At 41.4% G+C, this 22,931-nt stretch overlaps 2 protein-coding genes across 2 annotated transcripts in view; both read left to right on the top strand.

The window, feature by feature from the left end:
• smim32 (small integral membrane protein 32) lies at positions 1–3,858 on the top strand. Its single transcript, XM_079672970.1, has 2 exons — positions 1–660; positions 906–3,858. Exon 2 carries the CDS (start codon positions 1,041–1,043, stop codon positions 1,374–1,376), a length of 336 nt encoding a protein of 111 aa, XP_079529096.1. The 5' UTR covers positions 1–660; positions 906–1,040; the 3' UTR covers positions 1,377–3,858.
• Positions 3,859–5,626: 1,768 nt separating this feature from the next.
• The window catches only part of diaph1 (diaphanous related formin 1), a 94,807-nt gene continuing 77,502 nt past the window's right edge, over positions 5,627–22,931 (top strand). The window contains 1 exon segment of the mRNA XM_079672319.1: positions 5,627–6,456. Within this exon segment, the coding sequence (XP_079528445.1) occupies positions 6,358–6,456 (99 nt within the window). The 5' untranslated portion in view covers positions 5,627–6,357.

Below are 22,931 nucleotides of genomic sequence, written 5' to 3'. Positions count from 1 at the left end.
ATGGAAAGCTATTCACGACCCAGCTTGCTGCTGTGTTTTGTCCATCGTTAATCCCTTCTCTCGTCTCATTTTAGTCATACTGAATCGATATTCCCGTAAGGGCAGACCCACAGCAGCCTCTATCCGACACGTATCGACCCTTTTACTGGATAAAAGAGAAGGGGACGGGTTGGGAAACGGAGGATCCGGCTTGTCCTTCCTCTGCGCTCAGCACGCACAGTCAAAGGAGATCTTGTCGATGCGCACCAAGACGCGCAAGAGGACATGTATGCGCACCAGGGAGCAACGTTGAACTTCACCCTCTCTGACAGAGCCTAGATTCATTTCGATATCACTAGTGTAGTATATTGCAGTCTGTGCTTGACCATATGCATGGCAGGAGGTTTTGGATTTAAACAGCAACAAGTGAAATTGGTAGAGTGCTCTTTCACTGGGACGCTGGTCTGTGCTGACACGTGGATTGGATTCATTAATGTTGGGGAACGCTGCGTTAATATACCACCTCATCGACATATGGACATTTGAAGAGATCAACCTGCCGTTTTTCCACGGCGCATGCTCTGGAGCAGGAGCGGACTGAGCTGGGCACACCGAGGAATGCGGAGCCGGGATTGTGTCTTTTCCAGCTCACCCGCGGAACTCTTCGCAGCACAAACCAAAGTAAGTAATTCTCCAACTAGCTCCTATGGTATTTCGAGAAATGTAGGCAACTGATTGCACGTAACCCTGACTCCTGTCTACTCAATGTTGCTTTCATTATAACTTAAGGTATCGCTATAACCTGATTTGTACATGTAGTATACTATGTGTCACTTGATGTTTATCCGTGACCTTGTAAGACATTTTGCTTCCAATGGAATTCGTTTTTATATTCTTAAAAGGCTGTTCCCAAATTTGTCTCACAGGAATTGCTCCGGATTCTTCTTTGTCGGTGCATCATCAGAGACAGGACACCCAGGCTGAACCCACACGGGGCCAGTGAGCTTCATAACCTTCTCCGTGTCTTTTGAACCCTCCAGCCGGTGAGCACACGGGGCGCAATGCTAAGGCAGATCCTCCTCAACTCGACACACACCCCGGACTTCGACTTGGTCCTCATGGCCCAGTCCTCTACGCACGCCCCTTCCTCCCTGAACGCCTCCCATGGGGGGTCTGTGGGCGTGGCCGCTCTCCTGAGACCCACCACTGGGCGAGGAGGACTCCGGGAGGGCGAGCTCCACAAACCGGACCTGATTACATACATAGTCATGTGCCTGCTGCTCTTCCTGTTGGTGTTGCTCATTGTGTTCTTCATCAACTGCCAGCTGCGGAACTCTTTCTTCGCTTCCATGCCATATGACAGGTCACTGAGAGAGGCCCGGACCTCCTACAAGTAAGCTAGACCCCCGGGACAAATCCCTGGGACTCTGAGGCTGTTGTTGGGCTTTAAGGACTAACATGGACTAACGAAATGGTTGCCTTTAGTAGTTGTGTTGAATACATTGGAAAGCCTAAATCAGGGCCATAATTAAAGTTTGCCCACATTTTTCACTTTAAGGCAAAGCACCAACCAGAAAATGCCCTTCAGCCTGAAGCACCCATTGCCTGAAGGCTTCAGGCAATGGGTGCCATTTCAGAAGATTAATGGGGCTTGGGCTTACTTCAGGTGGAAGGATACCACTATGACTCCTAAATCAATTTGTGACTCATATATGTTCTGGTAATGACTTAATAAAATGTGAAACAATCCATCATCCTCTGCAACCCCCCTTGTGATGCCACCACTGCACTTTGGAAACATATTACGTATTCCTTTACATTACACTCTCAAGCTTATATTTATTCATATGGCAGCCTACAAATTCGACCTGGTGTCTGCAATCTGCAGATAATCACAGTATTTCAAACAGGCCCGACAAAATGTGTCTATTTTTTCCATGGAAATATGGTAACAGAAAGGGTCTACAGCAGATTGTATAATATTTTGTATGACTGTAACTTAACTGTCTTGTCTTGTAAAATTCAGAAATCAACACAAAATGTCCCTCCTTCCATTGTAAAATGCTGATTAAAGGACAAAGTATAGCCCCATATCGTTCCATAAATATATTCAAATGCACTTTCAAGTGGCAGTCTCTCCGTCTTTCCACCTGCTTATAAATGGCGATGCTGAAGATGATGCTGATGATTATGTGAAAGACATTGTCCTTGAATTCATTCCTAAAGGCCTTTCCACGAGTGCCATAGGGCTGCTAACCTTACTGTGCACTTTCACTTTAATTAACCTCTAGCCAGCAATGTATACCACCAATAACCCGGAGAACTAATAACTGAGGCTGAAATGTATGACGATATTTGGCGATAAACCAAACTGTTGTTTCAGTGCCAACGGTGATGCGCAAATCCTCTTCAATCTTGTTGCTGGAAAACATGTCTCACATAGATAGATGAGCCTATCTATCTAATCCGGTGCCTGTGTGTGTGGTCGCATTTGTGTGTATAGCCGATGTCTGTAAGTAAGAGAAACACACCTCAGTGATTATTGTTGTCTGTGGCGCGTATTCACAATATTTACTTAATCTTAGAAACACAGAAAATAATGCGTTGCAAGCAGAGGAGAGAAGGCCAACACTGCCTGCAGTTTTGAGTGTATAATGACAGACCAACTACACGCTGTTTTTGGAACGCATTCCGCAAAGAATTGGGTTGCTTCACTCAGCATGTTCAGGACAATGTGTGCCTTCTCAATTCAATCATTTGCTGCAATTGTCTTCTTTATTCTAATGTTCTTTTCCATAACTATAACCGCCACTCAGTGCAAATTACATCTGCGAATGCTGACAAATCATCCTAAATCATCATAGGGATCAAAAATCATCACAGTTGCTTCCTAGTAGGCTACATTAACTTCGCTGGACAAGCTGTTTAAACTCTGGTGACACTGCGGCGGCTGCCACCACTGGGTGGCGCCCCAACCCAGTTTATTTTTTGGAAACGTATGATCACAATATAAAATAAAAAAGTTCACGAGCCATGCATGTTAAAACTGCACATTTAAAAGATAAGAAAAAACAACTACACAAGAAAGACAAGGAAATGAAGCAGCACCCCTGGTCTTATTAATTAAATAAGGAAGGTAATGCGATTCGTCATGATTAACTATATTTTATACATATTCCACTTCATTGGGTACGTCTTGTACATGGATCCAATGGAACATCTCTGTTTTAAAAATAAACAAATCAGTTTTGCTTGACACTGTCAGAGAGGTTTTTAACATTTTCAAGTAAACAAAATATGCTTCTGAAAGTAGAATTTATGGCACAGCTTTTGTATTGCATTACGCAAGGTGTACCCAACAAAGTGGTCAGTGATCAATACAACAATTGACAAAGGAAGATATAGCTTAGCCATATGCACCAAATCCCCTTCCACATACGTGAGATATGATTACTTGTTTGTGTAATAACAATATGCAACATACTGTAAGAAGCCCGAATGGAGGTTTTCTGGTCAATTTGACATAAAAACTCAATAGTAAAAGTCATAGAAATGTACAGATAGAGGATTTGTCTAATGTGGAAAGGTTAGTACAGAAATAATAGCAAGGGCTGTAGACAGTGCTGTCCAAATTGGGGCCCTAAACGCAACATTTTTTCATGAGGCACTGCACATGTTCTGCGTATATGGAGGGGCAGCCCTGGCTGTAAAGGAGATCACAATAGAGTGGTCTTTAGCTATAGGTCTTGGGCAATACAATCTCATTTCAAAAGCTTTGATTCTACTGTTTTTAATAAAACAACAGGGAAGGAAGTATATTGTCAAATTGGAAACTTGTTCTCATTTGAACTGATTTAGTTCTGCACTAAAACTATCTCCAGAAACGTCAGTCAGTGATATATATATCTGTGATATAAGTTGGTGGCTTGATAACTGTACTGGCTTGTACTGCCTGCTTGTGGTGGGTTGTATACTACACTGCTCTTTTGACTTTGGAATTAAGCGTATGGGCTTTTTGTTGTTCTTCGTTGATTTTATATTTGAAATAACATGACATGGAAATCGTGACAAAGAACATTGTTACATCATCTACACAAATACACACACAGACACACACAAGCAAAAATGTGACACCCAAATATCTTTCCTCTCATTATCTGTAATTATGTTGATTTTCTTCAAACCACCTCTCTCTTTAACCCCAGTGAAAAAATCATTGGACAAAATGGGATTTCTCCCTGCCAGCGCATCAAACGCCCCCATTGGCAAAACATCAGACACTCTGCAATTAGTCACTTGATTATCTCTCCAGAAAACCAAATGCTGCTCCTCATCACAGGGAGGAATTAAAGGAGGGCCATTTACTTTCTATCACAGTAAAGATGACAAAGACTCAAAATGAGCAGGAGCTGCAATCAACTGAAACTCTCACTTAAAGAGCCATCATTTAATATGCAAGTTAAATTAATTAAATAAAGTGAAACATTGAGCATACCATAATCCACAAAATCAATCTGGGAAATTATTTTTGCAGTATAGGACAAAACAAAACATTTTTATGTGATATCAACAGAGCACACTTTTGATAAAGCCCACTTGGGTATCAAAAGTGTGATCTTCAGGAAGGTAAACAAACAGCAGAAAAGCTGCGCCTCAGCTGTTTCCTTCTTTCCTTCTGCATATGTGCATCCTTTTGGGGAGGTTGTGTTCAGGGTCAGTGAGGGAAAGGAGAGGGCGCCACTGGTAAGTGGGTACTTGTCTGAGGGTTGGGAGGGTTTCTGGTCCAGTAGCCCTGTGATAGAGCATGAAACTTGCACCAGAAGCCATAAACACTCAAAACATTAATTAAAAGATGGAGAGGGACTGAGGCAGGCCGGAGAGTAAAGGCAAGGGGAAGTCAGGAGGGAAACTAAACGGATCATATTCATGTGGGTAACAACATACACCCACATGCATTCTCAAAGGATGTAAATAGAAGAAAAAGAAGACTGTTTTATAAAAAATGTCTTATACATGCACAAACAGAACCACATGCAGGATAGGAGAGGTGCATGGCAGAGTGAAGACGCGGCCAGTTAGCTGGCGCCCAGAGCAGTTGGGGGATTGGTGCCTTGCTCAAGAGCACCTCGGCAGGGCCCAGGAGGTGAACTGGCACCTCTCCAGCTACCAGTCCACACCATATGTTCTTGGTCCAATCGGTATGTGAACCTTTACCCAAAATAATTAACACACACACAAAATGGTAAATGTTAGTTGGCCTTAATGTAGATTTAATGACTCTATAATTACAATACAAGTAATAATAATCATAATAACTATAATGTATTCAGATAATTACACATTTTGTGTGATGAGGTCACGAACCAGATTTGTTTTGGGCCTACATGCAGTTCTTAATAGATGAGTTTTCAGTTTGCAACGTAAGATGTGCAGAGCAACTGCTTTCCTGCGGTCTGTGGGGGGCTTTAACATCCTCTGTTGTAGCAGGACAGCAAGTATTGAGACTTGTCTTCATTATACCAGGGATCCCGCCCCGGTAACTCTTTCATGGATTTGTAATGATGTCAGTACGGCTGGAGCCACAGCTATGTGCAGGGCAGGCAGAACTGTCAGCTAAATCCTCTCAGGTGTAGCTGCAGCGCACAGGCTCCTCCCAGCAGCTCTGACCCACTGTCAGAAGAACAGGAAGACTCCTCTGCCGCTAAAGCCGTAGTCGCTCGCTTCCCCCTGTCATTTAGGGGTTAAAAGTTAAATAAACTTGTAGCAGTCATGGAAACTAATTTAGAAAACAAGTCGGGCCAATTCATCCGTAATACCATCTCGTCACCCGTGTTGTAGTCGCTGAAACAACTGGTGGAAGTGGGAAGAGCGGAGTCTTTTTTCTTTCCACGGGGCTTTACCTACTGTTGTCAGAAGAGCTAGCGTAGCTGAAGCTAACAGTTAGCTCACTTATTACCGCATACTTTCGAGACTCAAAGTTCACTTTGTTTAACGTATCGGTTCGTGTCACACGTGTATACTATAAGTCGTTTTTTGTATTTTATTAACGCAACAGGAAGTTTTCGTACTTTTCCTTCCGAGGGCTTGGACTGTGCTTTGAATTTCCCTCCTTCAGTGATACAGACAGGCGGCTTAGCGAGGGGCTCGTTTGGTGTAGTTGGCTCTCTACCAAATCATTAGCAGCATTGTGCTAATTGTGGCTAAGTTAGCCAGGCACTAGCTTAGGCCCAAGGGAATCAACAGTTGGCTTTTAAAAAAAGTTTTGAAACACCTTCTGAGGATACGTTTGCTATTTTTTTTACGATTGAGTTCGGGGAGATTACCGCCACAAGGGTTTATTCTGTCTCCCAACTCAAGGAAACGGATTCAATTATCAGTATGGATCCAAACACGGGGAACTCTGCTTCAGCGGCTGGTCCCAAGAAGGACAAGAAATCAAAGAAGAGCTACGAGGATGGAGATGGGAAAAAGAAATTTGTGAGTATCAGGTTCAACTTGTTGCACTTTTAATGGTCTGTAAATGGGTTCAAAAGTTGTGCCTCTTACTCCATAGAGGGTTAAATATTCTTCCTCTCATGTTTCAAAGTTAAGCTACAAAGCAACGAACTGCCACTATACCTGTAATTACCTTCAAACCAAGAGCTGTGCACCAGCTGTCAATAGAGCTTAACATGTTACCCTGTAGGAATCATGATTCAGGTCAAAGTAAATGACAACATATGAGGAAGTAGAAGCTTACTCTCCAACTATGAAAACAGAAACTGTGCAATAAACTGTAAGTCAATTCTATCAAATTGCAACACGTCAACAACTAACTCAAGTGTACTTTTTTTTAACATTGGAAACACTAAATGAAGAAAGACCCAGCATTGTACTGTTGTGTTTTGTAAAGAAACAGGAATTCATGTATTGTAAACACTATACAAATTTAAACTATTTAATGGAATTGTTTCAAACAAATGACCTCACTGTTTATGTTAAGGTGTGGCAGAGGGACGTTGAATGTTCCCATGCTGACCTAATCATTGGGACATACCTGTCTGTGTCAGCTTCTGTGACTCAGTGTGGTGTCTCTGTGAGAGCAGAGCAGTAAGACTCACCTGTACTTATGTCTTTCTTCAGCCAGCGCAAACTGTTGCGTAACTTAACCCCCTGGCCATGTCGAGCAACAAGTGAAAACTGATATTGTAAACCGTAACCAAAGATGATGCACAAAAGTCACATCTGGTCACACACACACAACTCAAACAGTTTCTTACAAAACACATTTATTTTTACATGCAGAACCCTGCATGCTTGTTGTTGAGAACCTTCAATGTAGATAGTATGCTAATACAGGCCAATATGCTTATGGCTAGGAGATAGTTGTAGGAGTTTGTGTTTCTTGTTACAAGCATTGTTTTAATGAACAGACAGTCAATAAAGTAGGGAAGAACTGCCTGTGTGGAAGTGTTAATAAATGCATGTTCTTGTGCTTCTTCAGTTTTTAAAAACAGTGACAAATATGGTTAAGAATAAATAAAGTATGTGTTCAATTGCATATTTTTACCGTACTTCAATTGCACATACAGGTTAAGTAGGGCTATAAGTAAACATGAGTCATGGACATTGATTATGCAATGTCCTTAGAGCACTGAGTCTGGGTCATTCTACCTGCTGGTGTGAGTGCATGTGTCCAGCAGCACTGCCCGACTTAAGAAGAGGTTTTTTTTCCACAGTTGAGAGTTCAGAAAGAGGTTTCGGGGTGTAGACATGTGTGCTGTCATTGATCTACAGTGTGTCATCGGCTCTATCAACTATCTTGACTTCATCACGCTCCGCTTTCACCTCTCCTCAGACATACCAGTGATATCTTGACTGAAGGATGTGTGTATTGTTGCCAGCCAGCTTTCCGTTATGCCACCAGGGACTGAATGAAGCTGTGTGGGTGGGTTATCCAGTTTTAGTCACTGTGTCTTTTTCGAGACACGGGCCCAGTTTTTGGATGACTAAAATAGGATTGAAGTTTTTTTTTGTTGGAATAATGTCACTAACAAACTTCACAATTAACCCAAATAGCTTACTATAGCCATTTTTAGCATGGAGAATGTATGTATTATTATAAAAAAAACATAATATTCAAACCCCCAAAATATAATCAATAAGAAGCCAAGTCTCTATGCATTGCGTCACATTTTTCTCAACCCCAACACCCCTGTAGTGTGTACTCATCTTTACAAAAACATTCTGTATTGATTTAATGTTCGCTTGCTGTTTAAGAATTTGTGTAATCTTGAGCACATGGGTGAGTGAATGTGTGTGTATGTGTGTGTGTGTGCCTCAGTTCACACAGGTTGTTTGACTTACGTGACCTTCACAGGAATGCTTACCAGGATCCACTGTGCTGACAGGTACCTCTGTAACTAAGCATAATTCATGTAGTACGTTTGAAGCCATAAGCTGGTCCTTTAGCTGTGTTCTGTGAAGCGCTATCTGTGTTCTTCAGAGAGAAAGCATCATCAGCAGCATCCCTAAAGACTGTTGACACAAACAGGCTGGATCAACCCAGCAGGCAGGGGCAGTGAGGATTAGCCATGGATCACTGCTTTGGACAGTTGTTTGGGATACAAGGTGACTGGTAGATCACAGATTTTAGCTCTGGGGAATCTCTTTAAGTTTGGCAGGTAACCTTTTATTAGGAGGAAGGTTTGCTGAAGTCTGTCATGTAGAAGTTCTTCTGGGGCTTCTGGGACATTTCTCTCAGACCTTCATTGGCTGTTTACCACTTATTGGCGTTTCATAATATTTGTATTTTAATCAATTTCTTTCTATAATACCGTAGGTTAGTTTTTGAGCCTGTGTTGTATAGTATTCCGTTCAGGCTCTAACAGCTGTGTCAGAGGATGGACTGCAAAAATGGCCCTCCAAGTGATCAGAAGAAAAATGTATCTGATTCTAAGCAGCACATATTTTTCTCTTTTTAGTTGAGCATTCATCGAGTTTAAGTATATACTTACTTGCTCATGCTTGAAGCTAGGCCTCTCACGATAATTAATTTTGTTGGACGATACATTTTCCCGGAAATTATTGCAATAAACGATAATATTGTCGACACCGTTTTAGACCACCGACATAATGATAATATATAATAATAATTCAAGTACATCCTTTCAAACAGAACTTTGTTATTGAACATTCAACATTGCAAATGAAATGTGAAATAATATTCAAATATATTAAATATATATAATAATTGAAATAAACAAATAAATTAAATTATAAAAAATGAATTAAATCACACAAAACCAAAATAATAAATTAAATAGACTCAGGGTGGAAAATAGAGCTCTCTCTCTCTCTCGGCTGTCAGTCGATTAAAATATTTAATTGCGATTTAATCACATGATGTCCCTAGTTAATCGCAAATTAATCGCACATTTTATATCTGTTCTAAATGTACCTTAGAGGAATATTTTTCAAGTTTGTAACTCTTATCAACATACGAGTGGATAAATATGCTTTTTGCAAATGTTTGTTTATTATCATGGAACAATGACAAATATTCTCCTGAATATTCTCAACTCAACAACCTGGAACCTCTCTCTCTCTTACACTCTCTCCCAACCCTGTCTACTTCTCTACACTGAGCCAGTTGCTCAAACAGACAAGCCTGTTTACAGTTGTCGGCGGAATGCCGCTCCTCTGTCTTCATAACGGTCAAAGCATGAGACTGAAGTTTCCCCCTAGGGTCAAAATAATGCGCTGTGATGTGCAGTCGACACCTTGGATGCTATCTGAATGATCTCACACAGTCCCTCGTCCTCCACAATGTTAATTGTCCTGCAAGCTGTAGCCACCGCCACCCATTTAGCTATCGCTGTTGAAAGCTTGCTCCTCGTAGACTCCAAACTTTCAAGCGTGGTCTGCCGCAAGCAAGCGGCAGGAGCGGGGCTGTCAGCATCAGCTGTGTGCTGTTTAAAACCGTTTTTTTTGTATCCATATCGCTCGCTAGAATCTCCCACCATCCAACTAACAACAACAACAACAACGTCAAGCCTTTGGGATCTGAAAGTACAGGGTGGGCCGAGGACAAATACACATGCGTTAATCGCACGTTAAAATAATTAGTGGCCTTCATTTTTTTTTGCGTTATTAACGCGTTAACTTGACAGCCCTAATATATATATATATATATATATATATATATATATATGTATATGCAAGGAACTCCAACATGTTTGCATTATCGGGCAAATGCATCTTTGATTGCAAACTGTCGGGAAGGTGGGGGCTCTCCATCTCCAGGTGCGGTGTTTGCTCCCAGCTGGGAAAACGGAATGGGGTGGTTGTGTTTCAGGTGCAGTTTAAGGTTGGTCGTATTGCTAGCTTTTGTTGCTACCTCTTTAAAATAAATGCCGAACACCGCCCGGCTCATTCAAGTCCGTAGGTTCGCCTCGTTGATTTGGCTTGAATCTCAAATATTCCCACACCGGAGATGGAGTTAGGTTTTGCAACCAATTCCATCTAACTTCACTGGTTGATAACCACAGAAGTCGTATCGCAGCTTAATCTGAGCGGATCACTGTTTACCACAGCTCTCCACGCTGCGTTGGAGATGGGTGTAAACAGCTCAGACAGGCTGTATGTTTCACTAACAGACTGTATGAAAGTATAAACGGGTCTCAAATCAACTCAACATCATATTAATAACGATGCATGATACAAATATAAGACACAGAAGTCGTATCACAGTTTATCCTGGGCGGATCACAGCTCCACAGCTGAAGACTTCTCCACGCTGCTTTCAAACTGTGAGTAAACAACGTGTGCTTCACTTGTAGGCTGTCTGAAGGTATACACAGGTCTCAGATGGACTTGGTATCACATTTAAGAATGATATTCAGTAATAAGTCTGGCAAAAATAAATGGTTTAAATGATTTATTCAAGCTTGCAATGTTTTGAACACACATCACCAGTCACCTCATGTGTCTTTTTGTAGTCCTCGCTGTACGCGTCCGCATATCGGCATCGCAACCACAACCTCACACACTGGTACTGAATGTGCATCAAAGTGTTCCTATGGAGCCAAATATACACAAAGATTGATCTAAACGACAAAAGAAGCGATCGAAATGTGTATTTCCTGGTTATTCGACAAAAGTTATACCGTTATAGAATATCACCAGTTGTTCGGCCCGCATCTTATTCGGTAACACCGGCAGACACAGCGCGCCTGGCTAAAATGCTGGTCACATCCTTATGTAAACAAACACGCATGTAAACGGCAATTTATCGAGGTCAGAAAAGTTATCAAGTTCATTTTTATTTATCGTACGATAAGTCAATTAATTGCTTATCGCGACAGGCCTACTTGCAGCGTCAATTTACCTGTTGGGTTACTTCTGTTATCAAATCAAATGGACTGATTTCATCTGAATGTGCATGTGGACTCGCAATAATACATAGTTGGAAATAAAACACATGGGTTCATAACAAATTATTTAGAAATTGGATTGTAGCTCTCTGAATTGAAATCAGATCATAAAAGAGATTTCAAGTTTTAGTTCTTTCCTGATGCATATTGTGACATATTGTCGTCTCATGATCATTTGGCCCATCCTGTAACTGAAGTTGTGTTGCAGCTTTAAAGGAATACCACAATAAAATAATTTCACTCACAACAAGAGCAACATTTTTTACATTTGTATTTATGTGGCACTTGTTGCTCGTTGTCAGACTAACATTTACTCATCTTTGTATTTTGCAAAGGTGCACAAATCGTCACCATTTGGCACGGTTTAAGGTTAGCATGTTGGTGTTGATCATGACTAATAGCAAGGGTAAGTGCACCTTCATTCAAGCAGGAAATCTGCTTTGCGCAGCAGTGCACCTACTTCCTGGGGGAACCACCTCAGCAGAAGCCTAATGTCAAACACGTCCTTGAATGAAGCCAGGTCACGCGTCTTTAATCACAGTCTGACTCGTGTCGTCTGAGGCAAGTGGAGTAGTTAAAATGTGCTTTGTTGCACAGTTGGGTGTCTTTTGCCTTCTTTCGTTTTATTTATGTCTGTTCTAGTCCCTATCACACACACACACACACACACACACACACACACACACACACACACACACACACACACACACACACACACACACACACACACACACACACACACAGACACCTAGTAGACACACACACACACACACCTAGGCACACACAGACATCTAGTAGGCACACACGCACGCACGCACACACGCACACACACACAGAGTTCGTGTTCTCTCCATCTCAGTGGAAGAAGAGCATACTGTGAGCTGAAGAATAGGATGAGAGAGTGCCAGCATGAAACTGGAGTGCTTTATGGACTGCTAGTGGCAGGGCCCCTTGGCTCGGAGTGAACGGGAGTATTTCAGAGCAAGGCTGAGCAACGGAGAGAGAGAGAGAGAGAAGGGGAGGCAAAAACAGGGAGAGAAGAGAGAGTGTGTAACAGAGAGAGAGAAAAAAGGGAGTGATAAAGAAGCTAGAAAACTGAAATGCAGATAAGAAGATTAATGGAGGTAGAAACATGTACAGTCAACGATAATAACAAGTTACAGGTGATGGCTTTGGGGAGCTAGAATGACTGATTTTAGTCTCAATAGTTTATACGTTCACGCATGTTGCTCCTGTGCACACTCCCCAAGTCAGGGATTTAGTTGCAGGTGTTATTATTATTGTGGAAGACAGGTGACATAACTGATGAGATGTAGACAAAAGCACAACAGAAGCAACAGTTTGAATTCACAGGGAGCAGGTTTGCTCTTGTGGATCTTATACATGTTTAACTTAATGAGACCTGTGATGGATGAACATGTAGAGAATGGATTTCTAATAACAAGTTGAAATAAAGACACTTGTTGAAATAATTATGGCTGCAAATAAATATTATATTTTTTTATCTGCAGAAGAATCTTTTGGTCTGTAAAATGTCAGAATATAACGTTCAAATATCTATCTCAGTTCTTCAAATCCTCGGATAGAATAATCATTGTCAACGCAATAGTTAAAATAGGTGCATTGACTGCAGCTCTACTCTGCCATGGACGAGCGTAATAATGAATAACATGTACAGAAGTGCTCTCTGTTCGCTGTGCTCCTACTGTGCTTTACAGAGAGAGAGACGAGCAGCTGTTGGCTGAAGAGCTGGGTTTGCTCTGAAGCCTGTTGTGACTGGATGGTAGAGTTCAGTTGTGTAGTGAAAGTGCTGTAACACACAGAGGAATGCAGAGTCACCACGCCGCTGAAATATCATACTTAGAGAGGAATCTCTAAGTATCTTCACCTCCGTTGTTTTTTTTGTTTCTGACGTCTTTTTAATTCCTCATCCCTTTCACTTTGTGAGCCTGTATCAATCAGATAACATCCATTGTCTGAGAGCTGTTTAGTTTTGAAACATCGTTTTGTATCTATGTAATGGTGGCGGTCCTAGCTTTTTGCTTCAGGCACCAAAGTCTCCAAACTTTCAGCAGCTACCTCTCCACCACCACAGATGTGGAATTTCCTCGTAACATTGCTGTAATATAATTCTCACTCAAATGGACCTAATAACTCAGACAGCTGAATTGTCACATTAACCTTGCTGAATGTTGTAATGCATATGATCAGGACTGGCACTTTAATGTGTTATGGCAACTGTGAATAAGAGCTTTGCTGAGACGATGAAGGTCCCCTCTCTTTAGGAAATGTCAAGTATTTCATTCTCTGATGAATCCATAATAAAATAATCATAAGTTGCAGCTCAAGTAGGGATTGCATGATATAGGATTTGACCTCGCTTACTGATTTCAAATAAATAAATAAAACATAATAATCATTGTGAATTTCAATTATCGTGATTATTTTCACATGATTCACTTGAAGGAGAAGAAGCAGCTATGCAGTTAATTTTCTGTTTGTGTCACCATGAACAATTCACAGAAGGCAAGTGTTGCTGTTAGACCAGACCACAGCAACTGCATGCTGCATGCTAAGGAGGAAGTGTTTGTGTTGTTGCTACTACTAATGTCATACTGTCACCTACTAAGCTGATCAGATGCATCATATTCTGAGACTGCCGTGCAAAGCTAAGTCGTACAGTAGCACCTCCTGACATTGAGCAGACAGGAAGTATGAATAATGGTTGACGAGACGGAAAGAAAAGCTAGGCCGGTTGACAGCTAACTTCTACTGATGAAGAACTGTCGGTGTCATAACTCTCCATTGTCCTTGTCAGAAAGTGCAGCTGACACCCTTTGTGTTACTTGTGTGTTGTTTGTGCATGAAATCAGGTCTTGCAGCCTGTGTTTTCTTTGTGTGTCAAATTGTACCATGCATGTGTTGTGCAGTGTTACTGAGAGGCTGTAGAGGAAACTGCATTCTGTTTCTCTGCATGTCATTCTTTGTCATGCTTATTTCCCTCTATCCTGAGAACAACTTTCACCGAATGCCTGTGACGTTTGCATGTGTTGCCTCGAGCTATTTTGCCATAGTCATTCACTTGCTCAAATATTTGTTGAAGGATCTCATAGGTTTAAAGTCTAAGCAGGTAAAAGGAATACACAGGCTAGTCCAGATAATGGTGTTTGTTTTTGTTTTGTTGTCTCGTGTCTTTTATTCCAAATAAACGGCCACCTCTGTGTATCTCCTGCACTTTCTGTCAGCGTTAGAGAACGTGGCTCCCTCTCCAGTAGAGCTTTTCTGTTCTTCAGTGGAAAGCTATGAAAATAAAGAACATTTTGTTTTCAAACTTCTCTGACCTCCTAGATGTTCACCTATTGTTCAATTTGCCAGCTGTTAAATCTTACATCTCATTGTCACTCTTTCTAGTTTTGTTTGTGTAAGTGCATACACACACGCATACATATATGTCAGTGTTTCCACCCTGGTATTATTGCTTAAATACTGCGGGCTGTGACAGGAAGTTGTGCAAAAATAACGCTCATGCTTCCGTATTGGTCCGCATTATTTCTTACCCTTATCTCTTTCCTTCCCTGCTTTCCATCCATTGTACAAGGAGGTACCAGTGGTCTACTAAATATGTTTGCACACAGCCCGCTCCCACATCTTTAGAGGCCTGGATGATGTTAAAACACAGGGCAGGGTTTCATCACAGGAGCTTAAAAGACAGATTTGAAACATTCCAGGCTGCTGTGTAAAGGTATTATTATTGAGTTACTGGACATTGTTTGGAGAAGGGGCAGAAATATCATCACCTTTTCAAACCTTAGATACAATAGAAACCATGGTAGTGGTCTCTATGTTTTGGGCTGTGTTACCCCTCTTCTAGTGTTGTGACCTCAGCTCTGTGTTTGGTTATCAATGAATATTGTGTTGGTCAACAAAATGGGGAAACATTTGCGATTGTGCTTCACAGGTTTACACATGACAGAGAAAGAAATCCCACAACTAATAAACTGGACATAGACATGTTTGTAATGTTTAATTAAAAAAGTGATAGACTACGGCTCCTAAGTAGATGAACAGTAAGATCTCATACCACATCACCGAAGCGCTGTACAATATTTTTGTGATGCGATACTTGCTTTAATGATCCTGATACCGTTTATTTTTCCCCATTAATTAAAAAAAACATTTGTTGACAATGTCAATGCAAGACAGAGGATGGTGTGAAATACAATCACCTGTTTCCTGTCTGCCTCTTAACAGTCAACTGTCCAATAAAAGCGGAATATCCAAAAAATAACATTATAGAAAGTTACTTAGTCAACACACCAGAAGCCACATGATGAAGTCTTCGACAGAACGTGTCTTGTGCATTCAAACTGCAGCATCTGTGACTAACTTCTGTACTTTGGTGCTTCTTAAAGACAGACTTGCTGAAGAAGCATATGGCAGGCTTTTGAGTATTGCTTTTTATTATTCTTATTCTCCCAGAGTAAGTCAGGGTGTTGTGCTTATTTAATGTAAACAAAGTGTGTGTGTGTGTGTGTGTGTGTGTGTGTGTGTGTGTGTGTGTGTGTGTGTGTGTGTGTGTGTGTGTGTGTGTGTGTGTGTGTGTGTGTGTGTGTGTGTGTGTGTGTGTGTGTGTGTGTGTGTGTGTGTGTGTGTGTGTGTGTGTGTGTGTGTGTGTGTGTGTGTGTGTGTGTGTGTGTGTGTGTGTGTGTGTGTGTGTGTGTGTGTGTGTGTCCCAACTTTTGTGTTTATACTGTAAAATAAGGCTGACTGAGCTGGCTAAGATATGTCGCTTCATAAGCCGCTGGTCCTTCAGAAGTGCGTGTTGGATGGTAGAATAGCTTTGAAGTCCCCTCCCCCATTGCCTGTTACCTTATGATACTGCCAACTGTATTAAAAAAGAAATGTAGGCAGATGTAAGTCGTCAGCTATGTAGATGAGAAGCCCTTTACATTTTAACTTAGATTATTATTTTATCAGCAATGATAAATATTTTGAAATAAAATCAGAAATGTAAAATGTATTTATTTATCGTCACCTCATTTAAGTTCATTAACTTACATGAAACTACATGTGTTATATGACAAAATAGGTATTTGTCGAAATAAAATGTTCTTTACAAGTATGGTTGTATTTTGGTAGTGTTGTGATGGGATGTTCCCAGTATAAATACTCTCTGTTTCACTTGTAAGTAGAGAGGTGGATGGACATACCTGTAGACTGATTCTCACAGATATGAATGCTCCTACCTTTGTTGTGTATGGGGGGGGCTTAGTTAGGATTACAGTGTCAGTCCTCCTCTGTGACTCCCCAGTCCTCACTGACAGATTAAAGCTAATCTCAGACTGCTCTGTACACCACGACTGTAGACAGCACGGGCCTATGTGGCGCTCCCACAGCAGTGTCTGCAGGACAGCAGTCTATTCCTGTAGGAATGGAGAAAGACGTTAAGCCATTCAAGGCTGTAGAAGAGATGTAGCTGCTCCACACAAATCCACACCCTGTGGTGTCTTGGCGAGGACTGTAGGAAACTTAGCTTAACCTGAAATCTGTCATTACTTCACATTATAATCACTTTGTTAGCTGATGTATAGTTGAGGCTTTAATAGCCATCGCCAGGTAACGAGTGAATGGCACTGTGTCCACGGCAACATTGTAAAATATGGAAACATCTTAAATAAAGATTAGTGTTATTTTAGGTTCTCATTTCAACAGAACTCTCTGTGGCTTAGTCTGTACAGTAGGTTTTTATGGAGCTATTTTAAAGAAATAATAGCAGTAAAGTCCCTCACATTTACTCTACTGCCAAATTCGGCTCGGGGGATTTCTGTGGGTATCATAGGGAATGAGGATTGGTTCATTTGAGTTGGTCTTTTACACCATATGTTTTACATATCAAAGGAGTTTGGCCTTACATACAGTAGCTGAAGGTGATACATATAGCAGGTATGGTTAGGAGGGCTGGGACATATCTGCACAGCAAAACGTGTGTGTGTTGATTAATTGTGTTGCTTAAACAACTGTTTATGTGTATGTTTAAATTGTACTGATAACAGCTCATGGTTAATGTCTACATTTAAAAGTCAGTTGAAGGTTAATTAGACTAACATGTGGTCATTTGTGTCCATTTTGAATCTTCAACGGTCCTGCTTGCATATTTGCCTGAACAAATCAAAGACAATGCACTGTTCAAATGATGCAACATATTTGTAGAATTCAGGTTATGGAAATGACATTGGACTGTACATTGTCATGTGAGCTAATGTAATGAAGGTAACAATCGTATTGTTATTTCCTTATCCGCTCTTGTGTTTGTTTAGTTAACATCATCGTTTGCTATTCGGGTAGCGGCTTGTATCAAATAATAATTAACAGCATATCTTAATCAGCTATGTGCCAGCTTGTGATTCATGGCGTTCAGCTTCTGCATGAGTTCATTCTGCGGCGACACACACACACAAGTGAAGAGACGCCAAAACCCACAAACACTGACGGAGAACCTTCATGCGCACTCCCTCTTTAGCTTTGTGCTGTTTCTTTTTTAGGCAGTTATCATTACTTACGCCTGTTTTAGGGCATAGGTGTGTAATGAGCTGGTTGTTCTTGGGCCTCTGAGCCACCATAGGAACAATCCCTGCCTTTGTCTCTGTGAATTCAGAAGGCTGCAGTCATCTGTAGGAGCAGTCAATGATGCACGCATATCAGCCAAGTCTCTGTGCTGTAACAGTGCACCGAGTATGTTAGGTACGAGGGAAGTGGTGAGAATGTGTGTGTGGGAGACACTTACCAGTTTGTGTGCTAGTGTGGAGGTGAAAGTATGGGATTTGTATACAGTATGTGAACATGTGTTACACGAAAACGAAACGAACCGAATACGATATCAAAAAAGTCTAGGGAGCGCTGGAGACGCTGTAGTACATATGCCGGGCCTGTAAGTGGCGCTGTACTTTCGCCACAAAATACACCAAAAGCAGCAAAGACCCTCGACCATGGTTGCCCTTCTGTTTATGCCCCGCGGTGGAATTTAGCAACATGTAGTTCATGTAATTCTCCATGTCCACTTGTTGCTGATGGTTGTGGTAGAGGAGCTGTAGATTTTGCACTAACATCTGTAGCCTGGTCACCATGCTACAGCAGTGAGCAGCAGAGGTGGGGAGAGGTGGGGCTATGGCTTCATCATTATCGGGAAATGATCGTATAGGGCGTGCACACGGAGCCGTTTGCCCCCCCAGAGCGTTCAGGTTGCAGATCTATCCACCTTGGGGCCCGTTATCGCTTGCGGGGTCCGTTTCCGTGTTTCCGTTACGACCTCGTGTGAACGAACGGGCTACACGAAAGAGAAAAGTAGCGGATACAACCCGTTTCGTTCTCGTAATCTCGTGTAAACAGCACATTAGTGCGTGTGAGGGATCTTACTGCAAAGTGTGCTAATGGATGCTCCACTTGTGAGCAGACGATGTATTGGGTTCAAATGTGCTGTGTGACAGCCTCTTCTCTTCTAAGAAAACAGGGGTTTCTTTTAATGGTTCTTTAGACCTAACACCACCACCAGAGTTATCAGAGTTACCTATCAGAGGTGCAAGTAAGCTAAGGTCTGTGAAGTGAGTCATAAAACAAAACAGCTTACAGAGGTATAACTGGTCTGGATTGGTTACTGCGTCAGGCTAGGTGATGGTCTTGGAGGTAGGCATCGTTTGGTGACATTTCTTCTCAGGATTATCTTGGCAATAAAAATCGCTATGCGTGATATGATCTCAGATATGCTTTTAACTCTTGATTACACTAAGGCACACTGGCTTTGCCTTACAAATAAAAAATATATCATCACTGACAGGACCCTACTTTTTTAGTTTACATAATTTGTAGTAAAAATCAAACGATCTTAAAGATGTTATCACAAGATGCCCCAGCATACACTTAAGTCTGAGATAAATAAATAATAACACAACAACAAGTGGTGTTGCAACTATGGCACTACTATTTTTTACTTTACAATTGTTTGGATCTAAAAATGGTAGGGCTGTCAGTCGATTAAAATATTTCATCGCGATTAATCGCATGATGTCCATAGTTAAATGCGATTAATCGCATGATGTCCATAGTTAAATGCGATTAATCGCATGATGTCCATAGTTAAATGCGATTAATCGCACATGTTCCAAATGTACCTTAGAGGAATATTTTTCAAGTTTTTAATACTCTTATCAACATATGAGTGGACAAATATGCTTTATGCAAATGTTTGTTTATTATCATGGAACAATGACAAATATCCTCCTGAATATTCTCAATACAACAACCTGGAACCTCTCTCTCTCTTACACTCTCTCCCAACCCTTTTTACTTCTTTGCACTGAGCCAGTTGCTCAAACAGACAAGCCTGTTTACGGTTGTCGGTGAAATGTCGCTCCTCTGTCTTTATAACAGTCAAAGCATGAGACTGAAGTTCCCCCCTAGGGTCAAAATAATGCGCTGTGATGTGCAGTCCACAAATTGGATGCTATCCAAATTAACTAAAGCATCCCCGCGTCCTCCTCAATGTTAAGCTGTAGCCACCCATTTAGCTATCGCTGTTGAAAGCTTGCTGCTCGTAGGCGCCGTGTCCAAGCGTCTCCCCGGCAAACTTTCAAGCGTAGTCTGCCGCAAGCGAGGGGGCTGTCAGCGTCAGCTGTGTGCTTGGCTTGCTGTTTAAAACACCTTTTTCTGGATCCATATCTCTCGCTAGAATCTCCCACCATCCAGCTAACAACAACAACAACAACAACGTCAAGCCTTTGGGCTCTGAAACTACGGGGCGGGCCGAGGACAAATACACATTACACACGTTAAAATAATTAGTGGCGTTAAAAAATGTAACGCCACTAAACGCGTTAACTTGACAGCCCTTCAGAATAGTCAAACAAAATATGTTTGTGGGGGCTGACCATATTTTCTTTTAGGGCCGTTTTTCTCTTTTCCTGACCCATATATGAATATAGGCAAGGCAATCCCCTCTTGTGATGATGTTCCCAAGGAGAAAGTCCCAGAAAAATGTAGTGTTTTTTTTTTTATAAACTTGTGTTATTGGTAAATGGTTATAGTCAGTTATATTCATGTATGTTGAAAATGTATTATCAAACTCAATTTTGAAATTAAATGATTAAATGAAATGTGATAATACAAGATGAATTAAACAAATGTCCTGACATTTGAATATTAAAGTGTATTCAGTCGATGTGAGGCGACAGACAGGAAGGGATGCAACAAGAGTGACATGGCAACAGTGGCGTCCCTTGTTTAAAGTAGAGGGGGGTGGTTGGCTTTTGTGTCTCCATTAACAACAGTAGACCAACTACGAGGAGCAGTCATGCAGCAAACTTGCCCCGACATATACAATCATAGGCAGTCAGTGCACTCAAACGCACCTTGAGTCGGTGGGTCGCTGAGGCGTGTCGGGGCATAAAGTGTGGCGTGGAGAAGATCGGATGTGCAAGAATTGGAAGAGGTCAAATGCAGCTAGTTGTTGTGGAGAGGAGACCTGTGAAGTTTGGAACTCAGCTCTCCTTTGCCCCTTTTTCTGTAAGCTTTCAAAGTTAATGTTTGTCATATGTTGCTTAGAAGTTGTAACTACACTGGCATGTGTCAACAGACAGGGTTCCTCTGAAACAAGATTACAACATCAGCATGGCCCGCTCTTTTAGTAGAATACTCAAATATTGTTCTTGGATAGCTCAAAAGGGGCCCATCATGTTCAGGGTGTGAAATGTCATCTTAGGGTAAACATTTCAAAGTGAATTGAGGAACCCTGTTAACCAATCAGCTTTGTTTGTGTGTGCAGTACATCTGGGTTGAACTTGTCATTTCCTGCTTGACAGTATTACTAGGAAACTTTTCGGTTGGGTGTGCCTGCCCAAGTGCAGCTTCCCACTGTGTCACATCATGATTACAATGTGTATGTAGCCATGGCAACAATTTAAGCAATACAATGACGCACACACTACCCTGTATCTCCCCAGTTTTTAAGGTTCACTGGCCAGAAGTTGTCATGTTTCATATATATAACGAGAAACAACACCCATCTTTCCTCCAAATACACATTAGGAATAATGTGTTCTCTTTTACAATTACATCACCCTCCATCTCCAACCCCACTTTCACCCGCCCCCTGGCCCTCTCAGTACATTCACCCAGGACCTAATCTGTCCCCACTGACTACTCCTCCAGAAATATTATAACCCCAATACTCCCTTTTACCCATAATGCAACAGAACACACCCAGAAAAGTGCAGTCGTCCCACATCCATCTTAACACACAGGTCATTTCTTTCCTCAGTGGTTTTATGTGATTATTTCCTGTGTTATACATTTGATAGGCATACAAATAAAGTGTTATGTTTAGTTTGGCAATGTACAAAGCGGTGTTAATTATCTATAGATCGGCAATTCACTTTTTTATTAATATTCGTTCTTTACTTTGTTCATGTTGCAATCCAGCTTTATGGGCTTTCTTGCCTTTTATAACGAAGGTCCCTGGCCAGTCCCCAGCTGCTGCTCAAACCGGCAGCAAGGCCGAGACAGAGACAGAACCATTGAGCCTCGCTAACAGGCAGGGCTTGACACTAATTCTTGCCTGGAGATCACTGATAAATAACTCATGTTGACAAAACAGAAATATATGTAAATCTAGCTTATGTTGGACTTTAAGACCCCCAGTCCATTCATTTGAACACATTTGATTGCAAAGACCTTCTCAAAGTTTAAGGACAGTTTACCATCCAGTGGCCATAATCCTGATTTAATAAGAAAACTTTACTAGTGTGTCTCACAGACTTTCTAATTGGTCAGCATCATGGCCGATCTCAGTGCTATCTGTGCTGCCGTAACAATACATTTTAGGTTGTGCATGTCATAACTGTATAGGGCTATGATTATCAGAGAGATGTTGCCTACCGGATATATTCTACTGCAAATAATATACCATGAAACATTAAGGCTTTTGTTTTGTGATGATGAATACTAAAATATACGCATATCTGTAGACAAATTAGTATTTTACAGGAATGAAGCTAATGCAGGATATAAGATTGACTTGTAATGATGGGGTGTTATTCACCTAATTTGTAAATCAAGCCCTAAGACAAAACATGTCACATCCTTATGACATTTGTAATTATATCGGTATACAAACAATAATTGTCCCCATTGCACAGCCCAGCCATTAAACTATTGTGCATCAATCAAACACAACACAACTGTTGGTACTTCACTGAAAACGTGGCCTCTCTGTTTTCTGTCAGTCTGCATTTACTTAGTTGTCTTGCTTTGATTGACATCTCTCTCACCACCCTTAGGACCTGCTGCCTCAATATGTGTGTGGGGCAGGTGCTCACACACACACAAACACCAGCAGTGTGTGACTGTCTCATTATATCGCTGTCAGTGTCACAAGCCAAATGCATCTGCTGATTTGTGTTCTCTTAGGCTGTCTGGTCCTACAGACGAGCCCATTCCCCATCCTCCTTATTTCTGCCTCTGCCTTCAAGGCTGTGTACTAACGCTCCC

The sequence above is a fragment of the Notothenia rossii genome (assembly GCF_949606895.1).
Source record: "Notothenia rossii genome assembly, chromosome: 3".
In the NCBI taxonomy this organism is placed as follows: Eukaryota; Metazoa; Chordata; class Actinopteri; order Perciformes; family Nototheniidae; genus Notothenia; species Notothenia rossii.
The sequence above is the reverse complement of the archived record's forward strand: the minus strand, read 5'-3'. Positions and strand labels throughout refer to the sequence as shown.